At 40.1% G+C, this 15,602-nt stretch overlaps 2 protein-coding genes across 10 annotated transcripts; one reads left to right on the top strand and one right to left on the bottom strand.

Annotated features, from left to right (window-relative positions):
• Nucleotides 1-1,188: 1,188 nt before the first annotated feature.
• On the bottom strand, nucleotides 1,189-11,213 carry LOC143034468 (uncharacterized). The gene is made up of 3 exons (XM_076200553.1): nucleotides 11,077-11,213; nucleotides 2,617-2,815; nucleotides 1,189-2,406 (listed from the first exon to the last, which is right to left on the bottom strand). The coding sequence occupies exons 2-3, from the start codon at nucleotides 2,643-2,645 to the stop codon at nucleotides 1,848-1,850; spliced, it is 588 nt and encodes a 195-aa protein (XP_076056668.1). The 5' UTR covers nucleotides 2,646-2,815; nucleotides 11,077-11,213; the 3' UTR covers nucleotides 1,189-1,847.
• LOC143034469 (gem-associated protein 7-like) lies at nucleotides 9,771-15,221 on the top strand. Of its 9 annotated transcripts, none has more exons than XM_076200560.1 (3): nucleotides 9,776-9,920; nucleotides 11,202-11,319; nucleotides 11,638-15,217. In XM_076200560.1, the coding sequence occupies exons 2-3, from the start codon at nucleotides 11,308-11,310 to the stop codon at nucleotides 11,923-11,925; spliced, it is 300 nt and encodes a 99-aa protein (XP_076056675.1). In that variant the 5' UTR covers nucleotides 9,776-9,920; nucleotides 11,202-11,307; the 3' UTR covers nucleotides 11,926-15,217. The 9 variants fall into 9 exon arrangements, with proteins under 9 accessions (XP_076056678.1, XP_076056675.1, XP_076056671.1 ...); XM_076200556.1 differs by having other exon boundaries at nucleotides 9,777-9,920; nucleotides 11,202-11,322; nucleotides 11,638-15,216; XM_076200558.1 differs by lacking the exon at nucleotides 9,776-9,920 and adding an exon at nucleotides 10,265-10,340 and having other exon boundaries at nucleotides 11,638-15,216.
• The last annotated feature ends 381 nt before the right edge of the window (nucleotides 15,222-15,602 follow it).

Raw genomic sequence — 15,602 nt, forward strand, 5'->3', positions numbered from 1 at the left:
TCAATTTCCTTCATAATTTCTGGTTCATCTTCCTGAACTAATTTTAGTAAACTGCTTACTTTTTCATTTTCCTCATTGGTTCTTGAGGTTCTATCTGGGTTATGTTTCTCTTCCATTCCTAATATAATTATACATTTCTTTTTGTCAGCTAAGTCTCTTACTATATTCTCCTTCTGTCTCATCACTTTAATAACTGAGTCTTCAGTTTGTTCTCTCATTTGCTGTTTAATTATATCAGTAAATGCAATTTTACTGTTTTCTTTTATCGACTTCCATCCCTCTCTGTTTTCTTTACTATTCCTCTTCAATTCCTCATTCTCCACCTTTACTTCTTTTAACTGTCTTTTCAGGTTTTCTATTTCATCAGTTAAGTTTTTGTTCGCCTTCTCTAGTTCTTCCAATTTTTCAACCCTCCGTATAATATTATTAACATGACCGAACCTACGCTCCAAGTCCTCGATCATCTTGTCGACCTTCTCTTCTAGTCTTGTCAGTCGGGGGGGGGGGGTTTGTGTCCCCCCCACCCTCTTTAAATCCCTGGAAAATATTCTCATCACTTTCTACTGTATTGCTCTTATCTATACTTCTAATCTTTACATTTTTATTAGACATTTCATCGTCGTCGGGGGGCCGTTTGTTTACCTTTCGCCTGTATGTCTGGGCCAAGTCTACTCCTTCCTCATTTCCTTCCATTTCCCTCAGTAATCCCTCCCCTTCTCCTCTTTCCCTACTTTCCTACTACCCCACGAGCAATTTCCCCCACCCTGTAAATACAATAGGCACTTCTCTTTGCGTTGGGATCCACAATACTTCAATTTTCTTCAGAACGTCTTCTAAGCCGTCCGTTCGTTGAAGTGTGTGTGTGTGTGTTTGTATTTATGAATTTCGGGACCCATTGATGAGTTTGGCCTAAGGCCCAAAAATGAATAAATCCAGCCATTGATGCGGTGGATAATAGTACCTAATTATCCCAACCTTACCTGGTGATTATAAAGATGTTTTCGGGGGGGGGGGGTACCTGTGACTTCGCTTTCTATTCCTCGTCAGCGTCGAGTGGAGACGTGGAAGTACTGCACGTGATTGATGACGCTGGATGAAGAAAACGTGGACGTGTGTTTCGTCTTTATTGGCGTTGATGAATAAATATCTGGCTAAATATTGAAAGAGTAATTTCTTACGTATCCCAAACAGCTTCATCCATCCCTTAACTTGAAGAAAAATAGCTATCGACGTTACAATTAATTTGCGGTACTTATGTGGTTAAAATACTCAGAATATTAAGAGCTATGCGATGATATATATAAGAATTGTATCTGTGAGACTGCACTAATGTAGACCGACTGACGTATACAAAATTAGAGACAAATCACTATTAGGAAATATTAATTTTAACGAGGTGAAATATAACATTTAGGAGGAGCAGGAGAAAATGCTAGGCACGAGGTTGAGGAGATGACCGCCAACACACGATGGATATTGAATATATTTATTACAATAGGAAGTGCCACCTACAATAGCCGGTGGAAATATCCACAGTCTGACATTTAGTGTTATACACGAGCAAGCAAGTTGGGCAGGATGATCAACCAATGTGTACATTAACATGTGTTGGTAGCAAGCAGTTATCTTGTCCCGTCAAATAACACTTCTATATGCGAGCAGCTAAAGCAGTGGTTCCCCAACCGGTGTGCCGCGGCACCAAAGGGTGCCGCCAAAATTCAGGGCAAAAATTAGTCACAGTTATATTTTTGTATTGTCATCTATTTTTGTTCACTAAAGCAGCATCAGTGTAAATATGAGTATTTTCATATTATCCAGGGACAAAATTTTGTTACACTGATGTTGAATCAATAAAATACTGACAAATTAGAATTTAGATTTTCTAATAATGGTGCCGTGAACTTCTGAAAGGTTTGGCAATGGTGTCTCAAGCCAGAAAAGGTTGGGAACCACTGAGCTAAGGATGGGCGGATATACTCGTAGCCAATCCAAGGTGGGAGTTGTGGGCGTGGAGTACCATAGGGTCCCTGCCGTAGATGGTGAGTGCTGGCGCTGGAGTGGCGGTGAGCCGGGGGTACTGAGGCGGGCGACCTGCGGCAGCAGCACTGGGCGTGCGGCTGATGAGGGTCAGCCCCCACGGCTTCTCCCCTTGGAGCGTCGTTGTGTAGATCCATGTCGAGAACTGCGGGGGATCCATGGTCGGCGCTAGTCGATGTCTTGATGAAGACAGAAGAGAACGGACCAGCAGCACCAACATCATTTCGTGTACGTGAGTGGGACGCCCCGCGACAGCGTAAGGTCTTATAATGTGAAAAGGATGCGACCCGGTGGTGGCTACAGGATTTGTGCACCAGATAGAGTGGAAGGAATTCTGCCCGGCACCACCACAGGACATAGGTTCTGGCCCTGCGGAAGCACAGGTCTTACAGAGACAGTGGACTTAGTTCTTGGGCCTGCAGCAGCATCAGGACTTATAGACATTGGGGACTTTGGGTCTAGCCCTGCAGCAGCATCAGGACTTATAGACATTGGGGACTTTGGGTCTAGCCCTGCAGCAGCATCAGGACTTATAGACAGTGAAGAAAGGTCAGGCCAGGAGGAGGGCCGTGGACTTACTGATTTTGGGAGGCTGTTTCTGCCGCCATTTATGCCGGCTGGGGCGTGTGGCGGGTGATGGGGTTGCACACTGTACGCTCTGGGTCGAATACAGATACTGGATTCGAGCGGCTGATCTTCCGTCCCGCTAGATGGACTGTTCCGCCACCACCGCACAGAAAAAAGTGGGAAATGGGACATCACAGTGGCATGCATCCATCTATAAAAGAACATGGAATATGGCTGAGTGCAAAGTTGTTGTTGTTGTTGTTGTCGTTCCCTAGACTGTCTGTCCGAGCAGTCCCGTCTCCCCAAGGAAGGCCACAGCCGAAACTGGGTTTTCCCACAAATCCTTTATAGAGTGTATGTTGTGTTGTTTGCGTGCATGATTGTTTATAATGCAGTCTTCCATTATGTGTTGTATGGTATGGGGTGAAGTGTTACATCCTGGGCAGCTGTTCACAACACGGTCGTCCAGCCTCTTCTGGTAGCTTAGAAGTGCTGGGTGGTGACCGCATCGCAGTCTGGCCAAGTGGACTCTGTCCTTTCGTGGGAGAGAGGATTCAGAAGGGTGGATATCAGGGGGTCTGGCATGCAGCTGTGTGTTGTCTTTCAGTGTGTTAATGGAGCGGTGAGTGATATGATTATGAATATGTTTCCGGAGGCTGGTATTTGGTGGTTGTGGAGGAAGAGAAGAGAGTATCTGTGCGTAATAAAGGTCTTTGGGTGTAGTTTTAATGTTTCTTGGTGTGTGTGGGTGTTCTGCTATGTAGTGTAGCGGGTGTGATGTGTTTGTGGTGGCTGCAGCAAGTGTTTGTGTGCCTCTCATGTCGAGGTGGTCCTTGACTTTGAGGACTTTTGTTTCATGGTGTAAATGGTCTGTAGGTGATGTATTTGTGCAGCCTGTAATTGTTTTTAGGGCTTTGTTTTGTATGATTTGAAGGGTGTTGTGGTGTGTCTCACTGAGATTAGGAGCCCATGCAGGACTCGCATAATTCATCACTGAGCGTATGCATTGTTTGTATATTGTTATATTAGTTTCTTTGTTTTGTCCAAATGTTGTTCCAGTGATTGACTTAAGTGCGTTAAGTCTAGGTGTGCATTTGTTTTTTATGTTTGTGAGGTGTTGTTTGAAAGACATGGATGTATCGTATGTTACACCAAGAATTTTCGGTGTGTTTGTGTGTGGTATTAGAGTGTTGTTGATGTAGAGATGAGGTATGTATTTGTGTTCTTTTGTCCAGTTGGTGAGAAGTGTTGCTGTAGATTTGGTTGGAGCTATTTTGAGTCTGTTTGTGATGAACCATGTGTTGAGTGTGTCAAGGTAAGGCTGGATTATTTCTGCAGCTTTGTCTGTGTTACGATGTGTGCACGTGATTGTTATGTCGTCTGCGTAGGAAGAGATTTGTATTTCTGAGGTGTCTGGCGTGGGTAAGTCATGCATGTATAGATTAAATAGTGTGGGGGGTAGAACTGAGCCCTGTGGTACTCCGTTCTTAATGTTTCTGATGTGCGATGATTGGCCATTATATGACACATGAGCATTCCTGCCTGCCAGATAATTGGCCAGCCATCTTTTGGTGTTATTGTGCATGTCTGTGTTATATATATTATTTGTTAGGTTGTGGCGGGGGATAGCATCAAAAGCTTTACTAATGTCCAATGTTATAAGAAGTGTTCTGTGGTGGGGCCTATCTGAATTGATGCCATCTAAAATTCTTTGTGTGAGGTTTGTCAGAAGAGTGTTTGTGGAGTGTAGTGGCCTAAAACCGTGTTGTGAGTCAGCAAGGGGAATATATGGTGTGACAAGTTTAAGTATTAGGCGTTCAATGACTTTAGAGGGGGTGCAGAGAAGTGTGATTGGGCGGTGCGATGTTGGGATTGTTGGGTCTTTGTTCGGTTTTGGAATGGTGATTATTTTACCATGCTTCCAGATGTCGGGTATAGTGTTGTGTGAATAGCTGTAGTTTGCAATGATTGTGAGTGCGTGTATACCTTGTGGTCCAATGTGTTTTAGGTGGATGTTGCTTATGTTATCAGGGCCACAGGCAGATGAGTGCTTGAGATTATGCATTATGAGTTTTGTCTGACTGTCTATGAAGGGTGTATAGTCTGAGTCTGTGGGGAAGTCTTTCTTACGTCGAATTGTGCGTCGGTCGTCAGGGAGAGATGTAAGATGGCTCGTCTGTGCAAAATGAAGTATGAGTGCGTTTGCTTGTTGTCTGTTTGAGGGTAGATTATCTGTTGTTGTGATTATTGCTGCGTGAGAGCGTGTAGTGTTAGTGTTGGATAGTGTGATGCTGTTGAGTGTTTTGTACAATTTGCTGGTGTTTGTTTTGTGATCAAGTGTATTGATAAAGTTTTGCCAATTTTGTGTTTTTAGTTCATGTATTTTATTGGTAATCACAGTGTTTAGTGTTTGTATTTGGTCTGCTATGTTTTGAGGGATAGGTGCGGGGGTATCGTGTTTAAGTGTGTCACGTTGTCTGATGAGGCCTTGGATTTCTGGTGTGAAGTTGGGGTTGTGTGATTTTCTGTTGCCTCTAGGGATGTATCTCTTGTCTGCGTTTTGTATGATTGTATTAAAAGCGTGCACAGCATTGTTTATGTTTGTGATTGGTGTACTGTTAAGTGTTTCAAAATGTTGTTCTGTCTCTTCAGTAAAGGCTTCCCAGTTAGCTCTCTTGTAATTGGTGTAAGTGTGTCTGTGGCCAGCTGGGGTGCATCTTGTTTTGGTGGTGATGATGATTGGAAGGTGGTCAGAGCCAAGGGCTCCGACCACTCTCCATGATGTTGTTGGGGTTAGGCAGGGGGAGCAAAAGGTGATATCAGGAGAGGAGGGAGTGTAGAGGGCTTGGTATGGGATATGTGTATGATTATGTGTGTTGTTCATGATAGTCAGTGAGTCGAATTGAGTCTGTATATCAAGCCCTCTGTCTGTGTCAGGGTTGTCGACAAACCAGGCAGACGACTTGGCGTTGAAATCACCACCCATGATCAGGTTGGGGATTGAGGTTAGTTGGCTGAGTTGAGGTCTGAAGGTGTTTGGAACTGTGGGGGATGATTGGGGGGGAATGTACATGTTAACTATTGTTAGTGTTGAATTGTTGCCTGTGCGGATACGAATGGATTGGGTTTCTGTTGTGTTATCTGTGGTAGGGAGGAGAATTTTGGTTGTGGCACTTGTGTCCACAAAACAGATGGAATGGTGGATCAGGGTGATGAGTCCACCGCCATTGCCGTCAGTCCGGTCTTGTCTGATGGTGGTGTAATTATGAAATGATGGTGTTTTGTGTGAGTGTCTTAATTTTGTTTCTTGTAAAATTGCAATGTGTAAGTTGTGTTGTTTAAGAAAGTGTTCAAGTTCATGTTTTTTAGTGTTAATACCGTCAATGTTGTGTTGTAATATGTTGATGTTGTGTGTTTTGTATGTGTTGTATGTTGCCGTTTGGGGTTGAGGTTGGGGTGGTAGTGGGGAAGGTGTAGGATCTGGGTCAGAGGGGGGGAAAGGAGAGATCGGGGACAAAGGAAGGGGAGTATTAATCGGGGGTAAGGGCAAAGGGAAATTGGGATTGGGTAAGGGTGTTGGCTGTGGTTGGGGAGGTGGGTTTGGGGTTACTGGAGGGCAGGTAGAACATGTCCAAGTGTTTGTGTATTGGTTTGTGTCAGCAAGTGTTGTACAAGTGAGGTGGGCCCAGTTTTTGCACATATTGCACTGAACTGAGCCCTTTGTCTGTCTGCTCGAAGTAATGGGTTTAGAGCATGTTGGGCATGTGTATTTTGTGGTGGGCCCAGGATTGCTCTCTACATCTCCGGCTAAAAGTAGAAGAAGAGGGGTGATCGCCGGAAAATGACCCCTCAGTGCAGAAAAAACGTAACATTGTGTGTTGGAAAAAAGGATTGTGGTACTCCCCCAGGTAGGCGTAGCTCCTCCTTGGGGATCGGTGCCATCTGCGTAGAGCTGATGGCCAGGGGTGGTTGCTGCTGATTGGCCCCCAACTCTTGGGGTTGGGGGGTGGTCCCACGACATAGACGTTGCAGCTCCAGGACCTGAGTGCAAAGTTGATCGAGTCAATTAGAGAAAAATACTACAACAGAGCACACAGATTGAATTATATGAAAATCACAGTTCCTATACATTTTGCAAAATATAGAGTTACTTTCGGCAATAGCCCTTGTGAAAAAGATAACCTATGTGGTAAATCCGGGTCTGTTCATCTCACGCTAATTTCACAGCTGGTTCTAATAATTGCGTTCACCACACACAAAAATAAGCAATATAATAAAAGAAAGATTTTGATGATCTATGGTAGATAATCGACGAGAAAGATTATCAGGTACATTGTATATTGCGTACTGCTATATGTAAACATTGGTAATTTTTCGCTCGAATGTTCTTTTCGCCATTTGCTTGATATACTTTTTGCCGTGATGGAATGGGATACTGAAATTGTCCATGCTCCAGTAGAGAAGATATGACCACATAAGGCGCTTTGGGATGTGAGGCATCGCGAATATATTAAGATATAATTATAATATAGTCTCATGGCTCGTCAATCAGTTGTATCATAGAACTGATTGACAAGCGTACCAGAATAACAGGCACTTCCAGGTTCATAGATCTTATCCTGGTATCCGATTGTAATAAGATAACGCAGGCTGGTGCTTGTGATTATGGTCTTAGTGACCACAAGCTCATATATTGTACTAGGGAAGCTAGGAAGACGACTTACAATAAGCACAATACAATGTGCTACTGGTTTTAGATCGAACTACTCAACAGACGCCAGCTTAATATACCTTTACGATATGATAAAACAGGAATGCGACAGAGGTAAATACACGGGTTTAGTTTTGTTGGATCTACGAAAAGCATTTGACACAGTGGACCATGATATTTTATTAAAAAAAAAGTATTAGGAGTGGCGAATAGCTGGTTCAATTAGTATTTCTATTGATACGTTTATACGACTTCTAATATAAATTTGGATATTTTTTCATATTTTCCATTGGGAACACTGGTGTTCAATAATAGTGTGTGTATAAGGTTGTCAAATTTGCATTTTTGAGAAATCGCATGTCGTTCAAAGTTATTTGGGGTCTGAATAGAATGTAGGGCTTCCAATAGGTTCTACGTGATTAGAGGGAATTTCTCTACACACTGTACGTGTAACCAATTACAGCTGTATGATGACCGAACACAAAATTGGACTGCAAGCTTTTCGTCGACTAATGCAACTGTACCTTTACACCCCTAGGTTAGGTTAGAATAGACGAATTTATCATATATTAATTTCTTTGACCACTGCATATATCAAAACAAGGATGTTGTCCTAAGCCCAGCGGTTACGTTTGTAAATACATCGCTTTCAGAAACATATTCTGTTATCGATTTCCGGCAAGAAAAACATGTATTATGTGGATGTTTTATAATTTACAGAATTAATATTTCATTTTTAATGCTATATCGCGTAGGTGTGCACTTCCGAAAATTTACTGATGCATGCCCCCCCCCCCAAAAAAAAAAAAAAAAAAAAATATATATATATATATATATATATATATATATATATATCTCGCAGGAGAAATTATGGAAACTATCATCAGAGATGCTATCGAACATAATTCAGAAAGTAACTGTTTGATAAATGATAGCCAGCATATATTCAGACGTTAACGTTCTTGCGTGACTTACTCGAATTCTATAACACAGTCATCGCGATTTATGACAAAATAAACAATACAGATTTAATATATCTAGACTTTGCAAAATCTTTTAATACCGTCCCCCACGAAAGACTATTTATGAAATTAGCTTCACACGGAATAAGTGGTAGCCTATTAAGTTAGACCAGCAATTTTTTGAATGATCGAAAGCAGAGAGTAGCTGTAAATGGCAAAACTTCTAGATGGAAAAATGTTATAAGTAGAGTTCCTCAGGGTTCCGTTCTTGGGCCACTTCTATTCACAGTATATGTAATTATATAGACCACGGAGTAAAACTTATTGTCTCCAAATTTGCTGATGATACAAAACTGTGCGGAATGGCAAATGATCACTTAAACCAATTAGATATTCAAGAAGATTTAGATAAACTACAGCAGTGGTCTTAAAAGTGGCTAATGAAATTTAACACAAATAAATGCAAGGTTATGCACATAGGTAAACATAACAGTAAGTACGATTACAAGCTATTTTGGAAATTCGTTAACAAAAGTGGATAGTGAAAAGGATCTCGGCGTAATTATCAGTAACGATCTCAAATCATCTGAGTAGTGTGTTTCAGCCTCTGAGAAAGCAAATAAGATTCTAGGACTGATTGCACGATCTTTTGACTTCAAAAGTCCATTTCTCTTACAAGCTCTATAAATCGTTAGTTCGTCCACATTTGAAATATGCTGTTTCCGTATGGTCACCGAATCTCATTAAAGACATTGACAAATTACAACGGCAGGCCTCAAAACTGATCCCAAATATAAAAAAATAAATCACACGAAAATCGACTAAAACATATGAATCCCCCCCCCCCCCAACAAAACAAAACAAAGCAAAAACGTAGACTTAGAGGTGACTTGATACAGGTCCTTCAGATTCTAAAGGGAAAATGTTGACATCAAAATTGACGAAATTTTCACACTGAATTAGAATCCAACAAGAAATAATGTTCTCAAACTGTCAGTAAATAAATCTAATTTGGAAGTGAGTAGAAACAACTTTGACAACCGTGTAGTTAATAAATGGCATAAAATTCCTGCAGAGGCAGTGCAATGTAGTTCAGTTCGAAGCTTAGATTCGTTTAGATAAACACCTAAGATGCTGTAATGCCTGCCATTTATTTTATATGATTTTTTTAATTTGTCTGTTTATTATTATATGCTTCATTTTAATTTATTATTAATTATCTGTCAATTTATTATTTGCTGTTTACCTGTTTATTAATTAACTGCACCTATGGATTTATTTTATTTATTATTTGTATTATAATTTTTCGCATCCGACTTAGCTATGGTCCAAAAGGTCTCCTGTCGACATGCTCCTCTTTTATAATATATATATATATATATATATATATATATATATATATATATATATATATATATATATATATATATATATATATATATATATGTCCGTTGTTACAGAGGTCAGGGAACCTGGGAACACGCAGTCTTCAAACAAAGGGAGTACACGCACAGCCGACCACGAGAAAATTCGACCCTGACATCGCTCCGTACCCTCTCGCTCTTTATCTATCGACCTCACTGCATCTTTCCCCATAGCTCAGCCAAGACCCCCCCAACGAAAGCAACGCCCCTCAATTCTTCGTAAGTACATCGTTTTCTCAGGATAACTAAAAAAAAAAAAAGGCTCAGAGGTACTTAATATCCATTGTATGATTGTTATTCAGTGGTTTACTTTAATACATACATATTTCTGAAAACGCGTAATCGTGTTTTGTCTTCAGATTTGTGCTTTCGAAGGAAAGAGATAAGCCACATACACATAACTGTACCTAAATTCGAAATGAGTGCTAAAAAATGAAGTTAAAATTTCGCGCGCCTTAGTAATTATTATCATTATTATTATTATTATTATTATTATTATTATTATTATTATTATTATTATTATTATTACTATTATTATTATTATCAATAATAATAAGCTTAGTTGGCAATGAATCGAATACAAGAAATACAGACAATGAATACAACACACAGTTCGATAAGATAACACAAAAATAGCATGTAAGCTCATTTCCATTGTGGTCTTCATTATACTGTAGTGTTATTCTACACTGAGTTACACAAACATACTTAGGGGTTAAGGGGAACAGAAACAATCATGAGTAATACCAATCAGTACGCATATTACACATAAACATTATTACAGATTTGCTAATACTACTAAAATGTTCGTTACACGTAGAATTGAGGCTAAGATTGGAGCACCATCATAATGCATTATGCATCAGGAACAACAGAATAATACTAAAAGGTACCAAAACGGAATTCTGCTGCTGTAGCAGCAAGTGTAAGGCAATAAAGGGGGGTCCATCCCAGGGTATAAGTAAATATCAAGTATTACGGGATAGAAGGTTGCAAGCCATCAACAATATCAACGTGTTAGTGAATGCTACATGGCAACTTGGGTCACAAATTAATTTACACAAATAGGCTTTAAAATCTTAACTGTGTATACCTATGCGATATAGCAATAGAAGATGAATGATTAATTTGGATAATTATAATAGATCAACGCTGTATACGATTTTCTTGGCGGAATTAAATAACAAAAGTTGCCAAAAGTTATTTTCTATCGAACGAAATCGCGGCGGTTGAATGATACGCCAGGTTCGATTTGATAGGTGCCGAGGTCGAAGAAATGAAAAGATGATAAATTAGTCTATTATAACCTAACTTAACCTACCTTACCTAACCTACCTAATCTACGTAACCTAACCAATGTTTAGTAATTTGGTACCTTAAATCGTTGTCGTCACGGATGCAGACGGCCTGATTATCATTGTACCTCGGGCAATTAACAGACGACGGCAGAACCCTGTGTTCTCATAAAGTCTAAGGAAGCCCCTTTTGTCTTTGTAACAGCGCTTGATAACGTCACCTAGAGTTGGAGAACACCCGGTCCACAACGTGAAAGCCGTCGGCTGATAGTGGCTGGGATAACACGTCATCCAAAAGGAGCCAAGAAGAAATGGAGGGAGAGGTGGTAAATGAAAGTGGAATGGGTGGGGATGAAATAAATGGGAGTGGAATTATGCTTTTTGACTTTGGCTACCACTTTGTTAGGAGGAAAAAGCCCTTGGTATATATTAATTTGTATGTATTCACAATCTTATATTCAGCAGTGGAGCATGTAAACAGCTTATATGTTTGGCAGCAGTAGCTGTGATTGATTGTTTTATTTTATTTGTTTATCTATTTTTGTAATTATTCATTCATCTTTTCCTAAGGGTCCACTAAAGCTTAATCCAGCCACTGTACTTTGCACAGCAAGGTGTTAATTCATTGGTTTATTTTTCAGCCAATGGATGCAGAGGATGTTGACCACACAGAAGCTGCTCAGCAGAAATGTCGAGCAAAGTTGCGTGAGCGTTTTTTATGGGCTGTCACTCGACTCAATGGGCAGCAAGCAACTATATCCATGACAGATGGACTTCAAGTTTCAGGAATGTTCCGTGGTATTGATAGAGATGTTCTTCATATGCACATTCAGGATTTGCAGACACCAGTAGGTCAATACAAATGGGCTACATTGAGAATACCAGACTGCCTTGATATCGAGATGAATGTAAAAGGTGATCTGTCATAAATTGTGGCTCGTCATAAATGTGTTCATAGATATTTTGTTAAGGTGTCCATGTTTTCTAGTTGGAAAATTTTCCTTCTTACACCAGATGTGAAATAAAGGCGAAATGCAAAATATAACTATTTTACTTACATAATAAATATGTACAGAGTGAACTTCCTATACATGAGGGGGTTTGAATGAGGGCATGTCTTGCACACAAGCCTCTTTTTATATGTGGGGCACATACAAGTGCCAATAGCAGGTCCCATTTTGCTACATCAATAGGCCTAGTCTATATTCCTATTTACCTGGCTTCACACAATCCTTCCACTTCTTTATTTTTGTGTGAAGGTTAACAATTTATCATTTACTATCTATCTGAGTCTTGCTAAGAGCTAAGCACAATTTGTGATGGCACTACTTCCCAATGCCATCATTAATGTATTGGCCCTTGACTGCAAATCATTCCAGATTGCCTTGATATTGAGATGAATGTAGAGGGGGATCAGTCATAAATTGTGGCTCATCACAAAGATATTCATGGATATTGTAAAAAGGCGCCCAATTTTTCTAGAAATACCCCATCTGGGGTATTGGCTACATGTTATTGTGGGGTTAAAAGCTGCTCAGTAGCATGCAGCTGATACTTTAGGGTCTATATGGGGTGCCCCTACAGACCAGAGCCACATATCATTTTGTCTATGATAGAGGAAATCTCTATGCATATTATACCAATATACCAGAAGGTTTCTTTCCTGTATGGAGGTAGACAGCAAATGAATTCACCCACCCTCCACCCATTCATTTCCCTGTTAAAAATAATTAATCTCTGGTCCTTGTGGAGGAAGGGTCATCCCATTGCCTGGGCCAGAAGCAATGCGACAAGACACAGCAATTCCACAAAAGGAGATTGATTTAACATTAATATAAACCTCTCAACCCAATGGTGCCATGATAGGAGGGGTGGTTCAATGAACTTAATTTGTTATGATGGTGTAAGCTTTGACTGAGTTTCCTCTTATAAAGGGGAAAGGTTATGTACTTCCAAGGCTATGAAGAATTCTATTATCACAGGTAGACTTTATTTGAGTAAACTAAGACATAAGTAAGGCAAATGTGCAACAAGCAAATGGTGCAATTTTTTTTATATTTTTTGGTAATTATGCCAATTTGGTTTTATGTCACAAACTCCATCCTACCAGGAGGGTAGGACAGTGCCACTTACAGAGGATTTCGCAGGGTGGAATTTAATGAACCATGCCCTTTGTTCAACTTTGCCAACAGTAGGGTTCCAACCACCATCCCCTCGACCTCTGCCACAAGCGACAATGCCCTTACCCACTTGGCCAGCGAGTATTTTTTGGTAACTTTGTTTATACTTACTCATATAAGTCAGGCACTGAACTTATTTGAAACAATACAGTCATTCTTGTCACCACACCAGCTGGGAAAGACAGCATTGTCTCCTTCTGCCTTGATGATATCAACTAACACTTGGATAAAAATAATGTAATATCATACCTGCTTTCAATGCAACAACAGAGCATATGTGACTGTTGAGCATTCAGTGATATATCACATTCATTCAGGCTTTATGCACAAGAAAAACTAAACATTTTAGTATGTTTTATTCACACACATGAAAACTACAAATTGCTAGATATAGGGATTTCCCTTTCTTCTGGTTGAAAATTGCCCTATCCTGATGTATTTACCCGATTATAGTATATAATGCTTTTGACTTTTGACCCTTGTAAGGGAGGAAAATCCACTGGTATATATATATATGTAGTATATATATATATATATGTAGTATACAAGAATGGAGCAACTCTTGTTGTGTCCTATCTCCTGTTTTCTATTTTCTTTAATCTTACCTGGCCTTAAATTCATTTACATTTTGAGCTTAATCTACATCCTTGATTTCCAATTATCATATTTCGAGTTGATCTTCCATTGACTGAGCTTGAGTTATATCATCTAAACTATTCCACACATTTATGCATCAGTAAGGCAATTGTATTTCTTCACATCATTTATACATATGGTCTTCCTTAATTTACTTCCATAACCTCTTAAAGTCTTCTCATCCTTATTAAAATCTTTTCTGTCAATGCAATCTATCCCCATTAGTGACCTGAATATCACTTCTTTCTCTTCAATCTTTCAAAGTTGGTAGACCCAGTGCTTTTAGTCTCCTCATATGGTTCATGTGCCAGGCTGGGGACCAGTTTGGTTACTGCCCTATGTATTCTCTTGATCTTGCTTGTATCTTCCACTCTGTGTGGGGATCATACTACCAATGTATGTTCCAATCTTGGATGGATCAGCATTTTGATGAGTCTTTTCATCATGTCTTCATCCATATAATGGAGCACCACTTTAATCTTCAGCAGTAGTCTGTATGTCTCTCCCACAATCCTGATGATACGACTCTCAGGTGACAGGCTCTTCTTTTATCAATACTCCCAAATCTTTCTCCTTTTTTGTTCCTGTAATGGGTTCACTTCCTAAGAAATAGTTTAAGGATTGTCTTTTGCCACTATTGTCCATTTCCAATACTTTGCATATTTTTGGTTTTGAATTTCATTTCCTATTCTTGGATCCATGCATACAAAAAGAGTATCCAGACCTTTCTGCAATAGTTACTGTCTTCCTTGTTTTTCACTCTTCTCATTATTTTTGCATCATCTGCAAACATGTTGGCATAGCTTGTTGTCCCTTCCATTATGTCATTGACATATAAAAGAAACATTAATGGAAGCACTGAACCTTGTGGAACTCTGATCACAGTAGCTCTCCATCTTGACATCTTTTACTATTGTCCTCATGTATCTTTCCTTCAAAAATCTTTCATCCATTTTAGAGATAGGGTTGATGAAAGGGTATTAGGATGGTTTGGACGCATGGAAAGAATGAGTGAAGAAAGATGAAAGAATGAGTGAAGAAAGATTAGTAAAAGAAGTATGGAAGGCAGAGGTGGAAGGAGTGAATATGAGGGGGCATCCTAGGATGAGATGGATGGATGGGGTGAAAGGGGCATTACAAAAGAGAGGAATGTCTGTGGAGGAAGGATGGGAGAGGACAGAAGATAGGGGTGAATGGAGAGGGGTTGTGTATAGATCAGTCATTCTCAACGGGGGACAATTTTTGAGCTCAGGGGGTCGAAAAATGTCACAGGTATTGCTTCTGACAAATTTTAAGCCTAATATAAAAGATCTAGCAGCGAAGCACCAGGCCCAAGGATCTCATTAAAACATAACGTGAGTAAAACATTTTGAATTAGTTGTTTATCATTGTTGCAATAATTTTTGTTATTATTTTCCAATTAAGGGGGGGGGCGATCCTTTTTTTTTTTTTTTAATTGAAAAGGGGGTGATATGGCTAAAAAGGTTAAGATATCCTGGTATAGATGATGCTGTGATGCATGAGGGGGAGTGGGTGGGGGATGGGGGGTGAGGAAGTATGTATGAGAAAAAAAAAATTGACGCAGCCCGAAGGGATTTCTCCGTCTTCTCCTTTTCTGCATGAGGGGATGGAGAGGGGGGGTCGCCTAATTTATGAAGCGGCCTTGCTGTGGATGTGCCGTGTCTTGCAACACTGCTTCTGACCCAGGACAGTGGACAGGATGCAGGGATGACCCGTCATCCAAGAGGTGCCAAGATAAGAGGGAGGGAGTAGGGTGGAATGTATCGGAA

This window comes from Oratosquilla oratoria, chromosome 17 (genome assembly GCF_046742065.1).
Source record: "Oratosquilla oratoria isolate Oo_2021 chromosome 17, ASM4674206v1, whole genome shotgun sequence".
Classification (NCBI taxonomy): Eukaryota; Metazoa; Arthropoda; class Malacostraca; order Stomatopoda; family Squillidae; genus Oratosquilla; species Oratosquilla oratoria.

Excerpts from the sequence above, each read along its gene's own strand:
- LOC143034468 (XM_076200553.1), bottom strand. The coding sequence starts at position 2,645 with ATGGCGGCAGAAACAGCCTCCCAAAATCA. Across the intron at positions 2,407-2,616 it reads GAAACAGCCTCCCAAAATCA|GGCCAGAACCTATGTCCTGT; the intron begins GTAAGTCCACGG and ends GTGCTTCCGCAG.